The sequence below is a fragment of the Tauraco erythrolophus genome, chromosome 27, assembly GCF_009769465.1.
Source record: "Tauraco erythrolophus isolate bTauEry1 chromosome 27, bTauEry1.pri, whole genome shotgun sequence".
Lineage (NCBI taxonomy): Eukaryota > Metazoa > Chordata > Aves > Musophagiformes > Musophagidae > Tauraco > Tauraco erythrolophus.
The window spans coordinates 1,825,214-1,844,901 of NC_141491.1; the positions used below are offsets into that span (position 1 = coordinate 1,825,214).

Sequence of the window (19,688 nt, forward strand, 5' to 3'; positions counted from 1 at the left end):
GGGGTTTTCCACTCTTCAGTTTAACTTTCTCTGGCTTTGGTTTCACCTTATTTCATTTATCTGTAGACTTCAGAGCACTCCAAACTGTCCCCCTCTTGAGCGCTTGCACCTCTTTAGTACTTAGGGGCAATTCGCACTTACACCTCTGTGCCTGGGCTTCCATATTTTTTAACTTTATTTGTGGTTTTGGAAGCCCCACAGAATTTGCTTCATAGGAGTGAACAATGAAATCAAGATCTCAACATTCCTTTTTTACAGCCATACAGATTCAGTAGAGATTTACCAAGCCAAAGACAACATGCTCATCAAGCAATGGAGCTGATGGTTTTGGCTGTCCTTTCCAGGAGCTGCTGGGGGCTGAGCCTGGATTGCACATGTGCTAAAGATGAAATCCATGGGACTATGTCTCTGCTGAAATGAACCATGTGCAGAACCTGTCTGCAGGGCAGTGGCCCTGGAGGAGATGCACCTTCACCTCTGTGTTAGTTTTGCTGTCTGTCTCGTTGTGTAGGAATGTGCTGGAGAGCCGCTCTTCATGCTCTACTGTGCCATCAAGCAACAGATGGAGAAAGGTCCTATTGATGCCATCACGGGAGAAGCCCGTTACTCCCTCAGTGAGGACAAGCTGATCCGGCAGCAAATTGAGTACAAGACCCTGGTGAGTGATCACTGTGGAAGCTGCTGTTGGATTGCTTTTGTCCTCCCCACTTGGACATGAGCTGTTCTGACCCTGAGGCCAGTGATTAGGATGCTACCATGAAGCGTGAGTGTTGCCAGTTCAATGGAGCCTCGTGCAGCTACACCCGTGCCCAAGTCAGGGGTGTCCCTGATTTGCAGGTGCCAATAGCCTGAGCTAAGGTTTCGAAAGGCAGGTTTGAGGGGAACGTTTTATCTCCCTGTGCCCTCCCTCTAGAAAATGAAAACGGACATCCAGGACTCCTATCTCAACAGTCGTCACAAAGATGTACTAGATGCAACAGCAATGATGCAAATAGGGATGTAGTGTTTTTTTTTTTTATGAGAACAGTTGTTGTGACAGCTGTGCTTACAGTTCTCCTGGATGCTTGTCTGAAGCCCTTTAGAGCATGGTGTGGTTCTCCTTCCCTTCCAGATCCTAAACTGTGTGAACCCAGATAATGAGAACAGCCCAGAGATCCCTGTGAAGGTGCTGAACTGTGATACCATCACTCAAGTCAAAGAGAAAATCCTTGATGCAGTGTACAAGAACGTCCCATATTCTCAAAGACCAAGAGCTGTTGACATGGACTTGGGTAAGAGCCTCCAGCCTCATAGGAAGGGGAAGATCAGAGAGGATGGTGTTATCAGTGATTCCCAGTGGGTTTGCAGAGCTTGAAAACCAGAGCTTAGGCTGCACAGCAACATACACATTTCTGCCCCTAGAAAGTGTGGGCACTGGTCCTGCTGGGTGGGCTTCGGACTCTGTGGGATCAGATAATTGTCTCTTGATCATGGAGCAAATGATTCCTGAAGCTTCCATCACTCTGCTGAGCAAAGCTTCTCCCCAGAAGAAGAGAGAATTCTTCTTCTTTTCTTACTAGAGCCTGGAGGAAGTAGGGGCAGAGGGACTGGGAAGGTCCTGCACCTTGGTTTAGCCAAACACTGCAGAACCCCCTGCCTAGGAACTGAACCGCTGCACTTTGCTGCACCAAAGCTTTCAGTGGGACCTTCCTTGCGGTTGTAAGCTTTAAGAGCAGAATTTAGCATCCTCTGGGTGCCTCTTCCCTGGGAGGTGGGCTTTTCTACAGGCTCGTCTGTCCACTGGTTACCTGGGCCAGAAGTGGACAGAGCCAGTTAGTGCCTTTTCCCTCTGACCGTCGCATCCGCCTGGTTCTTGCCTCTCCCGCAGAGTGGCGGCAGGGCCGGATCGCACGGGTGGTGCTGCAGGATGAAGACATCACCACCAAGATTGAAGGAGACTGGAAGCGCTTGAACACCTTGGTGCACTATCAGGTAAGAAAGCTGCCCCAGCAGACAGCTCCCAGAGAGCTGCCAGGAACGGAGGAAGGAAGGGCAGGAATTTAATTCCCAAGTATCTCGTCTACCAAGACAGACAGGGAGGTCACGTTTGTGTGATAAACCAGAAGGGTTCAATGTGCTTATGCATTAGACGGGAAAGCAACCTTGACGTGGATCTTAAGGAAACTAGCAGAGGTGAAAATTGGCTAAATTAAAAGCGCCAGCCGTGCTGGTGAGATAGAGGGAGTGCAGGAGGGGCTGAGCTGCCGCTGCTGGAGCCACGGGGCCAGGGACGGACAGACTGCAGGGCTCGAGTCTTCTCGTGGGGCTCTGAGACAGCCAGGACTGCGGCAGGGAGGAAGAGGAGTCTCTGCCTTCTTCGGAGCTTCGCAAACCCCACGCGCTCAGGCGATCTGATGCAGAGCACCAGGCTGCCGCGGCAGCTCGTCTCTGGTGCTCGTGATCTTCCTACGTGTTGGCTCTTCAGCATCGTGCAAGGAGTGAAGAAGAGCAAATACTTCAGATACTGTCACATGGGAGAGTTGAGGGCATTCTACGGGGAGGAGCTGGATGAGGCCAGGTCAAGAAATAGCGAATACCAGTTGCCACTTCTTAACAGAGTGACATCAAACCTTCTAAGTCCCAGACCTAGTCTTCCAAGCCAAGTAACTGGAGCTTTGCTACTAAAGTCGTATGAAACGAAGCTATGAAGCTAGACAGTGAAGATGCTCAATGGTGTGTCAGCCAGGGTGGGCGAAGTGACCTCAGAAATTGTCGCCGTCTTCAGCTTTTGCCATGTGCGTGGCCAAGCCCAGGCTGCCCGGGACAGGTGAGTGTCTCTTGGAAAGGGCTTCTTACGGTGTGCGGTGGAAAGAGAGGTAAAGATGGAGCTGAGGAAGGTTTGGTTAAAGAGAATCAAAGGCTTTTCCTCAAAGCCTGTCTGCAGCAGAGGATAACTGCATTAATCGGGACCTGTAACCTGCTACTGTCCATCACTACCTACACAGAAGTGTTTAGTATTTAATCTGGCATCTTCCCCTGTTTATCCACCATCTCAAGTCCACCAGCGTGACTCACGCTGTGTACGTTGAATGCCAGCCAGTATTGACAGGAGCCATATAATCAGGGAGCGAGGCAGAGAGAATGGCATAAATATGCAAAGTGCATGTAAAAAAGCACCTCGAGGGTCAGCTTTTCCAAGCAGCCCGAAGGATTTGAACACCGATTACTGTAAAACGTCGTAGGAGTTGGGCAGATGAATCCCATTGTTTCTAAAATCTGGTTTACCTGACAGTTGCAAGGGATTAACCAACACGCAGGGAAGCAGCGGGACTTTATTATGCCTTGATCTTTAAAAGTCATCTTAAGGAAGCCACAAAGTGAGCGAGATCCGTGTGTGTCTGATGTGTGTTGGGCACGAGGGGAGGGAGAACTTTCCTTTTGGTGCCTTTGGGAAAACCTGAGCCGCGAGTTTACCCTTAAAATAAACAAAATCCTCGCAGCGCTCGAGATGCTGCAGCTCTTCCTGCCATTTGAATGTCAGGTTTGCTCTGGAACAAAGTAGAAGTTTGCTGCCAAACATCTAAAGAGGCAGCAACTGCACATGTCTCTCCCCGCTCCGGCCCGAGCTCTGCGCAGCCCCACAGAGCCGTTCCAGCCCTTCAAAAGATGCCAAGTTCCCTGCACTGCAACAGAAAGCTTGTCAAGGCAGGGCTTTTGCCAAAACCAAGCAACGATTTTTTTATTATGATGATTTTTTATTTTGGTATTCCAACTGTTTGGTTTTTTTTTTTTCTCTTTGAGTAATAAATGTTTTTATTAAGTATCAAAAATATAGATGCTCCAGGACTACACAATAAAACAAATATGTGGGCAAAGACACAGCTTAGAAGTGGGTATAACATCGTTTGAGTTTCAAGGGCTGCTGTCTCACCTTTTCAACCAGGAGCGTGACATATAAAACAGAATTGGTTCAAGCTATAAAAATGAAATCTGGATTTCTCCAGCTTCTAGAGGACTAGTGAAGATAATTTCTAAATTTCTAGAAAAAAAAAAAAACTAAAAGCTAGCTCTGTAAAGCTCTCTCCATCTTTTATTCGGAGCGGTCTAGTCTTTATTTTTGGTCAGATGCCATCTACTTTTATCCGCTGATCTGAAAGCGAAGCGATCCCCGGATTTGGGCACCGTACTTGGAGACGCACAGCCCACGTCTCCATCCCATCACCCCAGTTTTGGGGTGGTGCTGTTACCTGGGAATGAGCGCTGGAGCGAGGACCAGAACCTGCCTGGGCCTCACACCTTGTCCCTGCTCCTGGTTTCTGGGGTCCGTTCGCTCCACATTCCCTTCCCTGCAGCTCCAGCTCCTGCCAGGGACCGATCCAGCCTCCTGCTCCGTGTGCTCCGGGGCAGGCTCTGCCGAGGGCACTTATTTAATTCCGAGAGTTTCTCAACTCCACAGCTGGCTGCTGGATTTTGACACTATTACATTTATTTTCTACACGTTCAGGATGATTAAAAGTACAATATATATGTCTGCATCAACTGATAAAATGTGTTTTTAATGGGAAGACTTTGCATGCAAAAAGGCAAATTGGATTTAAAGAGAAATATTCATCTTTCTGTAATATTTTTGAAGTGCTTTATAGAATTATGTAGAGAACTGTATGCCTGCTGCTTACTTTTTCATTTTTAAAAATAGATGTATAGGTTAAATAGGTGTAATTCTTTGTTAAATTCTCTGGAGCTTTTAAACTATGTTGTAAGGAATTGTATTACATTTGTGGAGTATCCTTTTGGTTTCATGCCTATTAAACTCCATGGGAGAGTCTCGCCCTGCATGGTTTTACTGAAGAAAAATGAAACACTGGATTTAATATCAAATGATTTACAGTGGCTCATGCAGGGTTAACTCAGAGGCAGCAGAGCATGAATACCTGTCAGCCCCTGTGAGGCTGGAGAAGCCGAGAGGCTAGAAAACTATTTTAAATGAAAAATTAGAAGCAGAGAGGGAAGATTTGTGTGGAAAATGAGACTTAGGAGCCGAGGGTGGCGTGGCCGTGGAGCCAGCATCCTCCCTGCATCCTCCCTGCAAACGCGGTGTTATTGTCTGGGCTTCTGCACTGCTGCTCCCCCTGCTCCGGGTTTCATTTTTCTTTTCTTTAAGGTGTTTTGTGCAGCACGTTTCCAGCTCGTGGAAGAATCAGAATATTTATAAAGTTGTAAAACAGCCAGGCAGCTTCGCAGGCGTCTCTGGGGTTTTACAGGAGTGTGGCAACAGCGGAGCGAGATGGGAAGCAAACGCGCGTTACATCTGATGCTAATTTGCACGCTGGTGTTTTTTAGCTGACAAGAGCCATTCGACCCAAAATTTAGAGAGTGAGAGTGCTCTCTGTGTGTGGAATTTTTAATGTCTCTCTCCCAGTTAACCACAGCCCTGGTGGAAATGGATCCCAGCACGGTGGCCAGGGAGCTGCTGCCTCTGCGGGAGCACCCTGGGCTGGGGTCCTGCTCCCACCCCGATGCACTCAGGTTTCTCCCTGGTGAGATTGAAGTCAAGTGGCAGCTAACAACAGCCTAAGAAAATAATATCACCGCTGATTGTTTCTTCTATGGACTTAATAAATTGGATGAAGTGAGGCAGGAGCAGAAGAGGAAATAACAGAGGTGTTGGAAGTGTTTTGCTCAGAAATATCTCACTTTTGCACTCTGAAACACAAGTGACTATTATTTCCACTATCACTAGGAATAATAATAACAAGCATTTACACGAAACCTTTCGTCTGAATGGAACCCAAAGTGTCGGAGGCAGCGACTGGTGGCTGTGTGCACCCTTTGTACAAACACCCCTTCTGCCGACAGCACGGGGAGATGCTGCGGGAGCAAAATCCAGCTGCTGCCCTGGAGCTTCCCCGAGTCCCTTGCAGAACTCCTGGCAAATAATGGAGGACTTTTAGCCCCAAAAGCAATTTCTCCAGCGTGAAGATGAAATTTCTTTTGTACAGCCCCTCTAAATGATTTGTTGGCGGAGTCCTGGCGGGTCCGTCAGCCCACGATATGCGGTCACTCCACTCCCTGCTCCAAGGCCGTGCTGCACCACGGGCCACCAGTTCAAAATTAAAAGGCACTCAGGCCCGTTCCCTGGAAACCTGCAGATTCTTAATTAAGGGAAATAAGTTAAAAAACTTCCAGTGACTACTAAATTTATAGGGAGGATAAAATTAAACATGGCTACTAAAATCTGCTATAACAAAATCTTGTTAGCACTAATGTTCATTTATAGTTTGACTTCCCAGCATTTAATTCCTTCTCTGGTGCAGCAGAGGGACCAACAATTTAATGCCCTGAGAGATGGCTTTATGACTGGCTCAGCTGTAAATCAAACTTTTAAAGTTCGTAAAAATCGCTAAAATAAAAAATGGTTTAATAGGAATGTTTTATGGTCCATAACGTTATTATAGCTGCTTTATTCCCTCCGCATTGTTACTTTAATTGGATCACAACAATTCTTGAGATTCTCATTTTTATTGGATAAAACGTAATCTTAAATCAGAACGACCAAAAACATCTTCAATTCGTCTTTTGATTTATCCTTCGGTCCGTTGCCGTGGAGCTGCTGCTGATGCAGCGCAGAGCTCAGCTGGACCAGGAGCGCGTCTGCCGGGGGACCGGCCGGCGGGATCGCTGCCTGCGCCCTCAAGAGCCCCTCAGGAACCCCACATCGTGCCCATGCCATGCCCACAGCCCCCTGCCCAGCCTGCGCCCCGGGCACCTGCTGGGCGAGCAGCCGGGGATCGCGGTGCGGGCGGTGGGTCTCACTCTTCTCTTCCTTTGCCTCCCCAGGTATCGGACCGCTCGGTTGTGGCTCTCGTTCCCAAACAGACCTCCTCCTACAATATTCCTGCCTCTGCCAGTATATCCCGGACGTCTATTAGTAGATACGGTAAGGAGCAGAGTTAAGGGCCGGGAAACGATGGCTCAGGGGCAGCGACGGGGCATCGCTCCGGCTGCGCCGCGCGGTTCGGAGCCAGCCTGGAGCTCACAGCCTTGCTTGAGAACGTGCCTTGATGGGGCTGGTAGCGAAGCTGCATTCGTTGCAGGAGGGGAAAACTTAAGGGAATTAGGTGGGGAGAAAGCAGAAGCTTCCCCCAAGGAATCACACCACGTCAGCCAAAACGAAAGGACGTTCGTGTGCCAAACGGAAAAACATCCTTGGCTGCTGGGTTTTTGTAAAGGCTTTTCCATCTACGAGCAGAATGGCAAAAAGACCAGCGAAGGTGAGAGGAAGGAAAAGGAAATGCCGAGCACACGAGCAGCCTTTGGAGATGTGAGTCTTGGAAAAGCCCAGGGAAAGGCTTTTGGCTCAGAGGGGATGGGTGCTGCAGAGCACCCGCAGGGCTTTGTGTCCCTTGCGTGTGAGCAGGGCTGCGCAGGAGAAAAGCCTCATTCCTTCAGCTGTTTCTTCTCTAAGTGGAGGATCCTGAATTCTTGGCTAATGGGTCAAAACCGGGTAACAGCAATCTTAACTCGGTGTGCTCGGATGTGCACCTGGGAATTCGTTATTTGCATAATAGCAGGGCTTGGCACTTCCCGAGGGTCCCTGAGGATGCTGCAGCCTGAGTAAATGAGTCTGCGAGGTGCCAGGTGTGCATTTACAGCACTAAATCCACAATAATAGTAATAATATTCTTCCATAAAAGGCAGCAGTGGCAAAATCTCTAGTGCACTGTTCTTTCATTATCTTTCATTTTACAGAGTGTTTTACAAACGAGAGGTCTCCCGACAAACCCTTCTCTTGTTTATAGCTCCCAAAATAATGTGTTTTTTTTTCTCGAGCAAGGGCTCTGCGCAGCCATCCACAGGAGAGGCTTTAGGCAAAAGGCAGGAGAAAAGGTGTTTCTCCCCGTGCCATGCAGTCCCTCCGAGTGCCCGGCGCTTCCCGCGCTGCCGGTGATGGAAAACCCAGGGCTGGGTCCCACAACCAGAGCCCTCGGTGCTCACCGAGCTACGTTGGATGGAAAAGCTTTTGCAAAGTACCAGTATGAACTACCATTGCTCCTGTGAAGATTAATACTTCTAATTGTGCAGATGGAATTCAAATGAGATACTTATTTACTTCCCCCATTATATATCAGTACAGAGCTATGCTTAAAAATAGAATTACTAGATGCTTCCCTTGCTGTCCCCCTCTCTGTCTCCTTAATTATATCAGTTGGAGTACTCATTTATCTAAGCCTTAATCAGGGATGAAAATCTAGCTAGTTTGGTAATGACTCGCGTATTTCCCTCGGCTGATTTATGATGGATCCCCTTACTCTCGGTGAGGAGGACGAGCAGTGAGTTGGAGGCTGAACTGGAGAAAACGCACGTGATTCCCAGAGAACAAAGAAATTTTAGTGAGAGGAAAAAACCCAACAACGCACGGTCGTGCTGCTCGGCCCCGTGTCGTGGCTTGAAGGCGCCATGGATGGGATCCAGGGAGCCACTTTCTTTGGGAAGTTAAATATATCTGACATCCCTCCATGGTTTCCGAGCAATTAAGGGAAAAACCTTTCCCTGCTCCCCTTTCCCTGCCAGGGAGGAGGGTGGCACGGCTGGGATGCAGGACTGGCCTCAGGCTCCGCAGTGGGTGCTCAGCTTGAGCCCTCGCTGCACTGATGAAAGCTGGAAGAAAAACACCACCAGTGTCTTCTGCCCTGTGCGCTGCTCGTGCCAGGCAGCTTGTAATTATTTACAAAATACTGATATGGGGACTCGGTGCTGCAGGAGTTGGTGCCCAGGGTTAACGTGCAGGAGCTGTAACTCACGGAGGAGTCTTGCACAGACGTGTGTTATTGAGTTCCACATGTAAAGGATGCGAATGGAGCAGAGAAGTCCCATGTCTGAGTGTGAAAACAGGAAGGCTCGAGTCTGAGGGATGCTATTCAGTGAAGACCAACACATGCCTTTGGCACACACTGAATTTTGTTGGTGGTATTACATTTCCTTACCCTGTAAAAAAATAGCCAGTGCAGGTGATTTTGGCATTAGCAAGCCCAGTGGCATCACTGAGAAGACACAGGGAAGTGAAAAAAAAGGGGGTTACTTTGAGCATGACCAATTTCTCTTCTCATCGTTCAGACTCCACCTTCCGCTACACCGGCAGCCCCGACAGCCTCCGCTCCCGGGCCCCCATGATCACCCCCGACCTGGAGAGCGGGGTCAAGGTCTGGCACTTGGTCAAAAACCACGACCATGGAGACCAGAAGGAAGGAGACCGGGGCAGCAAGATGGTGTCTGAGATCTACTTGACCAGGCTATTAGCTACAAAGGTAACTGCCATGCATGAAATTCCCATGGGAAATACACAGGGAGGTCTATCCAGATGCACTTGCGGGTGTCCTGTGCAGCCCCTCATGATGCTCAGCTCCCAGGGGTGGGGGGACTGTCCCTGCCAGACTTCCCTGGCCCCCCGGAGTTGGGTGGCTCCTGGAGCAGCAACAGAAACACAAGGTGTTTGCTGCAAGACTTAATTTTCCAGCATGGCATAAAAACACGAAGAGTTGGAGAGAAGCAGCGGCACTTGTAAATATTCAACCGGTTTCCTTGGCCAGCGAGAGTTTTCCTGCCTTTCACCATGTGTTCATCACTGTAGATAACGCAGATTTGGTTCTGAAACTGGAAAAAATTGTTTCAGGTTAGAACTAAAGAATAGGTGCAGCCGTGAGTAGCTGCAGGCTGGAGCATCCCCCTGGCCTCCTCCGTTTGCAAAGACCCCGACCGTACTTATTGCTGTGGGGTCCATGGTGGAATTTTGTGGGGCTGACGGAGCTGGCAGCACCATCTGGTGCCCCTCTTGTCACCGCTGCCAACCCAGGCGTGCGCCCGTCCCTCCCTTCACCTTCTCACTTGCTGCTCCCATCAGGGCACGCTGCAGAAATTTGTGGACGACTTGTTTGAGACGCTGTTCAGCACCGTGCACCGCGGCAGCGCGCTCCCGCTCGCCATCAAGTACATGTTCGATTTCTTGGATGAGCAGGCGGATAAGCACGGCATCCACGACACGGATGTGAGGCACACGTGGAAGAGCAATTGGTAAGAACCGAGGAGGGGGCTGGAAGAGGGGCAGACCTGGCTGCTGAGCAATTATCTGTGTCCTGGGGAAAAGCAGAGACGGGGAATGGCTTTGGGAAGGCTGGGAACAGCCAAGTCCCATGAGCTGTACCACGAAGCCGTGCTCGTGCTGCCCCGGCGCCCGTGTGGCAGTGGGGTTTGATCCTCGTTTGTGCACATGGGAGCTGAAGCCCTGGTGCTGTGTTAAACCACGAGCCCAGCTGTCTCTGAGCCCTGGGAGCTGGGCACTGACCCCGGACTGTAGATCCACACACCTGGACTTTGGAAACAGTAGGTTTGCAGAGCCCGTCTGCTCGGGGAAAGTGGGATCCCTGCCCGTGCAGCCCTGCAGCGGTGCCACCGCACGAATGAGGGCACAGGCTGGGGTGGGAGAGCTCAGCGAGCGGCTGCACCTTCCCCAGAGCTCTGGGCAGCAGCTGGAGCAGCTGGGCAGCAAGATGGGGTGGGAAGCAGGGAAGGAGCCAGCCCCGCGTGCGGCCGACACGGACTGCAGCGGGGTTCAGCCTTCTCCGAACAATGGGAGCTCTCATGTCTCTGCCTCTGCCGTTATTTTAGGATTAAAAGCTCCGTGGGTTAGAAATTTACCTCTGCGAGGAAGCAAAAAAAAGCACAACAAATGGTTTCTCCCTGAAGACTTTGTGTTTTCCCTCGAGTCCCTCGTGGTTTAAAAGACCTCTAATCATCACGGCTGCAAAAGCTGGGTTCCCCGCTAAGGCTGTGGGAAGCTAAAAACAATTTATTGAAAGCCTTAGAAGAAGGAGTTATTAGGATAAAAACTCTTAAATCACAAAAAAAAAGATGAGACTTCTTAAAGGGATAAAAAAGAAAGCACTGACAAGCAAACATTGCTCTGCCAGAGCCATTGGACCACGCGGAGCCCCAGTCCTGGTCCTTCCTTCTGCCCCGGGACACGGGGGCTCGGGAGAAGGGCCAAAATTTGGTCTCTGAGCTAACAGCTCTGCTGAGCACTTTGGTCGGCTGCGGCATTCCCAGAAAGGGAATTTTGGTGGGGAGATGGGAGATGGTTTATGCCACTGGAGCGGGTCAAAGCAAACGGGGGCTTGGAAGAGCGAGCCGGGGTGACGGGGAGGCAGGAGCTGGCGCTGCCGGGATGCGGCGGAGCTGCTCGCCCGCAGTGCAGCAAGAGTTAAGGCTGGAGCGCTCGGTGCAGCTAGCTGGAGAGAGCTGGGACTTGAAAGGTAATAGAAAGCAGCAGCTGGTTTTTTGATCCTGCTATACAGCCGAAGAAAAAAGGAATAATAATTCCCCTTTGATTGCAAAGGCCTCGGGATTTGGGGACAAAGGCTCTGATGCCTGCTGCACCGCTGGCGCATGATGGACCGCGCAGCGGCCGGGCAGCGGCGGATGAGCGCGGGGGCGGTGGCACTGCTGCCCCGGCCTCGGCCCCGCGCCGCACGCTCCCGCTCTAACGAACTCGGCTTAACGGGCTCCGAGCCGAGCCGTGCGCCCGGTACCGCCGGACGCTGCCGGTGGCACAGCCAGCCTGCCCTCGGCGCCTGCCGCCCGCCTGGCTCTCGCCTCCTCTGCCTTTCCGTGCAGGATCGGATCCCGGAGCGGCTCCCGGGGTGCCCAGGGTGGCAGCGTTCAGCCCAGCCATAGCGGGACCCGTCACAAGCACTCCGGGTGGGACTGGGCTAACTGGTGTTTGGTGGCCCAGCTACTGCTCCGACTGTCACTGCTTCCCACCGTTGGTGTTCTGCTGGGGAACGCAAACCGTGGCAGTGCCCTTCCCTGGCCTTTGTCTTGGCATTTAATTTTGTTTCTTGATTTCCCTGCAGCCTCCCTCTCCGATTCTGGGTGAATGTCATCAAAAACCCCCAGTTCGTGTTTGATATCCACAAAGGCAGCATCACGGACGCCTGCCTCTCCGTCGTGGCTCAGACCTTCATGGATTCCTGCTCCACCTCGGAGCACCGCCTGGGCAAGGATTCCCCCTCCAACAAGCTGCTGTACGCCAAGGACATCCCCAGCTACAAGAGCTGGGTGGAGAGGTGAGTGGCAGGGCGGTGGCTCTTGGTGGCTGACGATGCAGCGTGGTGGCTCTCGGTGGCCAATGACACAACACGGTGGCTCTTGGTGGCTGATGACGCAGCATGGTGGCTCCCGGTGGCCGATGATGCAGCACAGTGGCACTTGGTGGCCGATGATGCAGCACGGTGGCTCTTGGTGGCCGATGGCACTGCGTGGTGGCTCCTGGTGGCCAACGATGCAGCGCGGTGGCACTCGGTGGCCAATGATGCAGCGCAGTGGCTCTCGGTGGCCAATGACACTGCGTGGTGGCTCTCGGTGGCTGATGACACAGCGCAGTGGCTCTTGGTGGCCGATGATGTGGTGCAGTGGCTCTCGGTGGCTGCTGAGCCTCGCCAGCCTTATGTTCAGCTTGTCACAGAGCAGGATCCCGTTCTGCTAGACATAAGCACGGAGCAGAACGACGTCCTTTTCCCTGCAGAGCTCAGTTCAAACGCCAAGAGGGGCGTTTTGAGCCTTCGTGTTTCTCCTGGCAGGTATTACGCGGACATTGCCAAGCTCCCGGCCATCAGCGACCAGGACATGAACGCCTACCTCGCCGAGCAGTCGCGCCTGCACTCCGCCGAGTTCAACATGCTGAGCGCGCTCAACGAGATCTACTCCTACGTCAGCAAGTACAGCGAAGAGGTGGGTGTCCCCGGGGCGGGCAGAGAGGCGATGCCACCGCACGGCACGCACGGAATGGGAGAGGAGCCACCCTTGCTGCCACCCAGAGCTCCTTCCTCCTCCCTCCTCCTCAGTGCAGCACCGCCGTAGCTCGCTCTGCTCCTGCCCCACTCCGTTCTGTTCACACACAAATCGGTTCAGGTCCTGGCTGTGCCAGTAGTGTAGTTCCCAGGAGGAAGGAGAGCTAAAATATTGTGGGAGCAACTGGATTCCTCTGCCTTGGCGTGTGCCCAGCGCTGCCCACTCCTCCATGCAGTGGAAAATCGTCCTGACCCAGTGAAGCTCCCCAGAAACATCCACTGTCTTTTGGGAACGGCGTGGTACAAATCCCACGTTGCGGTGACGCAGACTCCTGTTTGCGAAGAATCCCTGGCAGCGGGAGCTCCTTTAATGAATGCATCACTTGCAACCAAGTTCTTGCCATCTGTTCCACCCCTTCATTTCGGTGTAAGAAGAACCTATTTTCTAATTATGTCCATTAAAAGGAAGGGATTTGTCATTTAATTGCATGTATGCACTTGTGATACAATGCCACAGCTATTTTCCGATCAGGCTTTAAAATCTCATCACTTTCAGGCTAAATGAGACAAGATGTGGAGTCCCAAGCTCCAGAGTGGGAATGAGCGTGTCGTGCGGGGAACGTGCGCCGAGCGGCTCGACAAGCCAACGGCGCAGCGCTCGGCGCGGCACGTGGCCGTTTGTTGTTTGAGTTTCACACCCCCACGTTTCGAGTTGCTCACATCTCGCTGCCCACCCGCCTCTACCACCCCCTCGCGTGCACTGACTCCTTTTTTTCTTTTTTTTTTCTTTTTTTTTTCTCCCTTTTTATTTTTTCGGGCCAGCTCATCGGGGCTCTGGAGCAGGACGAACAGGCACGTAGGCAGCGTCTGGCGTACAAAGTAGAGCAACTTATTGGTGCCATGTCTATTGAGAGCTGAAGAAAGGTCACGGTGCTCACGGATGGCAAAGGGCAGAGGATTGCACGGACTCTCGGGAATTAAGAGGGAGAACAGGCAAGAAAGGCGCTGGACACACAGAAACACCGAGGCTCTTCTGGAGGGAGCAGAGACTGGCCCAAGGACTGGCTGCGTTCAAAATCGTGCAGGATCCGGTTTGAAAAGGCAGGAAGAGAAAAAGACAAAGCATCTCAATCAAAGTCAAATCAAGATGGGTCATCTTTTTCGAGCATACATGGAAAGAAGGAAGCTGGAAAGTTTGGATGTCTCCATGACTGCTGCTTTGCATGAAAATTGTTTGATGTATATTAGAAAATAAAACTTTATTTAAAGGGTTTTTTTAAAAAAAAGAAAGAAAGAAAAAAAAATAGAGCAAAAAACACAGAAGCCACAGAGATAATCCTGGCAACAAGGTTCGGCTCTGAATCCTGTCCTTGAGAGGCTCCCGAGGACGCGGCTCAGGCATTTGCAAATGGACTCTTATGCCAATTGGAAAGTCTGGAAAACCGAAATTTTCTTCGTTTTGGGATCTTACAAAAAATATGAGCACAAGTTTGCACCACACCTTTTTACACGAGTAAAATAGCAGTTTAGCCAGAAGTAGTTCAGTGGCTGAGTAACTTATAGGCACTAGAAGGAACTTTTCTCGAATTGCAAAACCATCCGATCATTCAACCTGTCTTGAAATCCAGCTTTATCTATGTATTTATATAGTGTCAATATATATATATTTTTTTTAAATCCCATTTACTGCTGAACGAGGAAAGATCTGGTTTTAAACACTTTCCCCTTTTCCACCCCCATTCCACCTTGCCGGTCACCGGCACCGCCACGGTGGTCTGGCAGCACGTCGGCGGTGTGGCCCAGCTGTGGTCGTGCCCGGCTGTGGTCGTGCCCACCCATGATCATGCCCAGCTGTGGTCATGCCCTGCCGCAGTCGTGCCTGGCTGTGGTCATGCCTGGCTGTGGTCATGCCCACCCGTGGTCATGCCCACCCACAGTCATGCCCAGCTGTGGCTGTGCCCAGCCGCAGTCAGCGCGTTGCCGGTTTCCACAGGTACCGTTTGAGCCGGAGCGGGCGGCTGCCCTCTCCCCGTCGGGCAGAACTGGCCCAAAGCCTCCTCGGTTGCATTTTGGTGGTGGTTCCTGGCAGCCACCTCTGGTTTCTTGCAGCCAAAGCCAAGGAAGCCCCGATGTTTACAGTGAGCGATACTTGAAAAGCCTCGGCGGAGCGAGATGGGATATTTCCTGCTTTCCTGTTTGACTTGCAGAGGAGATCAGCACAGGCTCCCTTTGAGTTTCTGTGCCAGCGTTGGCGGTGTTGCCCGGGGTCAGGCGAAGGACTTGTGTTTCCACTGGGGAGAGGAAAGAAATCTTTGCTCCAGGCAAGGGAGAACCTTAACCAGCGCCCCACGGCCGGCTCGCGCTGCTGTCTTGTCTCTGTCTCGGCGTCTCGTTGTTATATTCCGTTCCTTGCTGGTCCCAACAGCACGTGTTCTTGTGGCCAGTGGCAGGCAAACGTTTGTGAGTGTTACTTCTTTCAAAGACACCAAAGCTTATGTGTGTCCCTTTGTGGAGTGCCAGGAGGGGAAGGAACGCTGTAAATATTTCTCTCTGTAATAAATATGGATATTCGTGCAGGCTGCGGTGGGGAGGACAGGGTGATTAGGTCTGATGGAAATGCAAGTATTGACTGCATGAGCTTGGCAGTGGCAGCAAAATAGCTCCCAGTGTCTGCCCAGGCAGCGCCGTGCTGGACTGGGACCTTGGTTTGCACCCGGCGTGTGTCGAAGGAAAATCCATTTTCATATCTGTCCCTGTCCTCCACCATTCCTGCCCGGAAGGGAGGGTCACCGTGGGCTCCCTGTGCACTGGGGGCCGCCAGCTTTGGTCTCGAGACACAGTCCTAAGGGCAGCCAGCAACTGGGGAGGGGAGAAGCACGTAGAGAAATACTCAGGAAACTTGTTTTAATTACTGTTCGGTAAAAGCCATGCCAAGTCCGCTTTCTTTTGGTAATCCACTTTTTTTGAGTTTCTCTGGGCCCTATTAATACTCTGGAAGAAAATACTAATGATCAACCTCGTGCAATAAGTTCTTCACATTTACAACAGCCTGAGCTTTGTAACTGGAGGGCTTGGATTTAGCGAGACACGGAGGGAGCTGGCAGAAAGAGAGAGACTGAGAAGCAGAGCAGGATTCGTACTACCCGTTTTCGGGAGAATTGCCTTCCCAGGGATCCTCCTCCTGCACAACGAATCTAATTTTAAAGACAGAAGATGTGCAAATGTCCAGGTTGCCCAGTTGAAGTCTGGGGACTGAGCTGCCGTTGCCGCAGCCGCCAGCCTGCCCTGCCCTTTGCTGGGCGTTACGGGGATTTGAAATCCTCCAGGTCTCATTTTTTGCTGGTTTCTGTTACTGCTGCTCACAGCGATCCGACGTGCAGCTCGTGAGTGATTCCCAGATCTGTCTTCTGGTTATGGTCATTGCTTTGGGTGTTCATGTTCAGATCATTCACCAAACCCTTACGGTACTCTGAAACCCAAAGCAAGCATTCCAAATGGTTTCCAAACACTTCTGAATATCAGTCTGAACAGTTATTTCTGCAGGATTCATGAAATATGAATACTGCCCGAAGCAAAGACCTGGCTTTTCATCACCTGGGTGCTGGTGGCCATGTCCTTGCCCTACAGCCCCAGTCAGGCCCTTGCGCTCCTCTTTCCTTCACATCATTTGAGAGAATTTTGCGTAGCTACTTTTAAGCCCATTTCGCTCCTCCTGGTCTCTGTCTTCTGGCGAGGAGCACCCCATAAGCAAACGTTGCCCAGTATGTTCTCAGCAAAGGTGGAGGTCCCTGCCTGTCCCCTGGGCGATGCTGCAGGTGGGTGCTGCAGCCATGCGGCAGCGATGCTGGTGACCGGTCTCTTTTCCACGTGCATTTTGGCCGCAGGAGAGGCAGCAGGGGGGAGGTCTCCTGGCTCGAGGGGCTGCGTGTGCGGTGCCATGGGCTGCCAGCCCTGCTCGGCTGGTTTGCCCCTTAGCAGCCTCTCCCCATATCCTGGCAGGAGCCTGGGAAAAGGCCTGTAAACTGGGATTATCCTGGTAAAGGTAAAGATGAAAAAGAAAAATAATTGCAGAGCCCAGAGGGATTGGTTTGTGAGCAAGGATTAAGAGAATCCACTGTGTCCAGGCTGGCTAAAGACGGGGTGTGTATTCCACAAATACAGGAGAGCACCAAGGAGAGAAGGGGACAACTGAGTTTATTTTCTGTGCCGTGGGAGGGATTTGAGCAGAGGAGGAAAGGGGAAGCAGCAGGAGCACTTTGCACACCAGTAAACTATTAATACTTTTGACTTCCGAGGGAAGCAGCAGCAACATCTCTTCTTCCATCATCTGGAAAGGCGTTAGGAGGATGACGTAGGGAACAGCATGGTGCTGCCTGGAAGGGGTGGCCTCGAAATAACCTGCCAAGTATCTACTCGTGATGGTTGATGTGAATTATGGATCTTTACAGGCAATTATATGGAATGAAGTAATATATCCCCTTGGAGCAAAGCGCTTGTGACCTATTGTCCTGTTTGCGTCCGAATTTTCCGTTGCTCCTTTGGGAACAGGAAGCTTCAGATCTCAAAATGGCATTTTCTTCACACTTGCAGCAAACTGGACTCGAGGTTTGGTCAGGAGGGGGCAGTGACTTTGCCTTAGATGAAACGATTTCACATCCCTCTCGTTGCCCCCTTCCTCCTGCAAGGCCAGTTGGTGTTTTGATTCTCCAGTTCACTTCATTTCAGGTATTTCGACATCAAAGTGGGAGACGTCACTTTCCGGAATCTCTCTGCCTGGTGTTGCTGCTTAAATAATTCCATTTAATCTTCTGCTCATGAGCTATCAAAGCACCCACTCCAAGGGGGAGCAAGGTGCTAATCAAACGCTTCTCCACCTCGAAAGCCTTTATTAAAAACCCATATACAAGAGTCGAACTTACAGGCAAGCCCGTCTCCGCACGAGCCCCACCGTGGAGCACCACAACGCTGCAGAGGACGTGGACATCAAGTGGTCCACACTTTGCCATAAAGGACGAGTTTATGTTTAAAGGGAGGCAGGAGAGATCCACATGGCCAAAGTGCTGGAGCCTGCGTGGGATCCAGCACGGACCAGTCCACAGCTGCCTGAAGACCCACCATGGGAACCAGCGCTGAGAATTAAAACCGCTGCCACGGCCGGGCTGCTGGTGGGCAGCACGTGCTGGGGGAGGTTTGTCCCGGGGGGAGGTTTGTCCCTGATGGAGGCTGGATGCGGCTGTGCCAGACGGTGGTGCCTTCCTGCAGGGTCTCGGTGCTGTGACGCGGTGGGGATGGCGAGTGCAGCCGCTCAACGCGGTGCCAACAGAGACCTTCATCACAGCAGTGCCTTCAACACACTGTCTTAAAATCCTAACGGCCCGTCCCCGCGTGAGTTCTCTCTCCTGCCTTCAGCTGGACTTCACCAAAAATGTCGTAACGTAGGACACCATTTGGGTGGGCGTGTGGAGGACAAAAGCGAGAGGGCTTAAAGCTCTGGGGTTGTGTTCCTGCACGCTGCTGGCTCCGAGTGCCTCGGTGCGAGCTGGTTAAGTCTGCGTGGAAAAGGTTGGAGTGCTTCCCTCCTCCAGTGGGCACCACCAAAAACAAGGTCTTATTGCCAGACATCCCAAGCAGCCAGCGAGGATGAGGAGCACCGACCTGCCCTCGCCCGGTCTCCGGGGCAGCTGGGTGGCAAAGGGCACCCCCGGCACGGTCTCTGCGATGCTCCAGCCTGCTCCCCAGTGCAGCCCAGCCGTGTTCTTGCCTGATGCCAGTGCTTCTCCATCCCGTTGCAGGGCTGTCAGAGCTCAGCTTGCTCACAGGGACTTGGCTCACCAAACTCCATGAAACTAAACCAGACTGGGATGAGCTGGGACATGAGGGAAAGCTCATGAGTGATTGTACCCTGGAGAGAAGAAAAAAACGTTCCGAGAAGGATAAACAGCGGACATCAAAGATGCATTAAAACGCCCCAAAGCTTCAGCCATCCTATTTCAGAGTCTCGTTTGCACCATAAACCGCAAGCGGATAACGCGGGGAGCGCGACGTTGTACATAGCTGCGTGTAGCACGGGGGCTGAGCCGTGCCATCTGGTGAGCCAGCGTGTCCCCAGTGAGCACATCGCCCCAGCCTTCGCCCCCGAGGCCACCACAGCCAGCGGGCTGGAGGCCAGAGGCAAAGTGCTGGTGACAGCCACGAGGCCACCCCACACCCACATGGACAGGATGCTGCTTTTTGGGTTTTTTTAATTAGACATTTGGTGGGGAAATAATCGGAGTAAAAGATGCCGGTGCACGCTGCGAAGAAGGTGCCATTCGGGACCCACTGAGCTGAGCAACGTGCAATTTAAAGGGGTCAGATTAGTTTCGAAGGGGAAGAGGATGGGAGTCTTCAAAGAGTCTTCGAACTGATTTTCGCTGCCTGGAAGGCTTTGTGCAAAGCCTCTGTTTCGCCATGAAAACTCCCCAGCTTCAGGTGGTGGTCCCATTCCGGGCACGGCACAGCACAGAGGCTACGTCCCGGCTGCCAGCGGTGCCCATTGTCTTCCCGGATGCTCCATGGGCACACGTGCGGCAGGAAGCTCCGGGTCTCCGGTACGTGCCTGGGGCAGCCGGGATGCTCCGTGCCAGGGCTGTGCCGGGGGGCGGGAGGTAGGGAGGCGAAGGCAGAGGGGCAGCACGGGGGGCAGGGACCGACTGCTCCTGCACAGGAAAAGCAGCTCCTCGTCTCGCCTGGGCATCCGCGCCAACGTTGCTGCTGCAGCTGTGGCTCAGACGCAGCTGAAGGTGCTTTGGCCGTGCTGTGAGCACGGCGGTGTCTGTGTGCTTGTTCTTTCAGACCCCTGTTTGGCCCCATGTTACCCGTTCCTCT

At 52.1% G+C, this 19,688-nt stretch overlaps 1 protein-coding gene across 1 annotated transcript in view; it reads left to right on the top strand.

Moving 5' to 3' along the window:
* The window catches only part of PLXNA2 (plexin A2), a 145,565-nt gene extending 131,826 nt beyond the window's left edge, over positions 1-13,739 (top strand). Inside the window, exons 23-31 of the mRNA XM_086627423.1 lie at positions 512-658; positions 1,112-1,271; positions 1,868-1,971; positions 6,817-6,916; positions 9,094-9,284; positions 9,878-10,047; positions 11,886-12,098; positions 12,612-12,762; positions 13,644-13,739. Of these exons, the coding sequence (XP_086483549.1) occupies positions 512-658; positions 1,112-1,271; positions 1,868-1,971; positions 6,817-6,916; positions 9,094-9,284; positions 9,878-10,047; positions 11,886-12,098; positions 12,612-12,762; positions 13,644-13,739 (1,332 nt within the window). The remainder of the gene's footprint in view (positions 1-511; positions 659-1,111; positions 1,272-1,867; positions 1,972-6,816; positions 6,917-9,093; positions 9,285-9,877; positions 10,048-11,885; positions 12,099-12,611; positions 12,763-13,643) is intronic.
* The last annotated feature ends 5,949 nt before the right edge of the window (positions 13,740-19,688 follow it).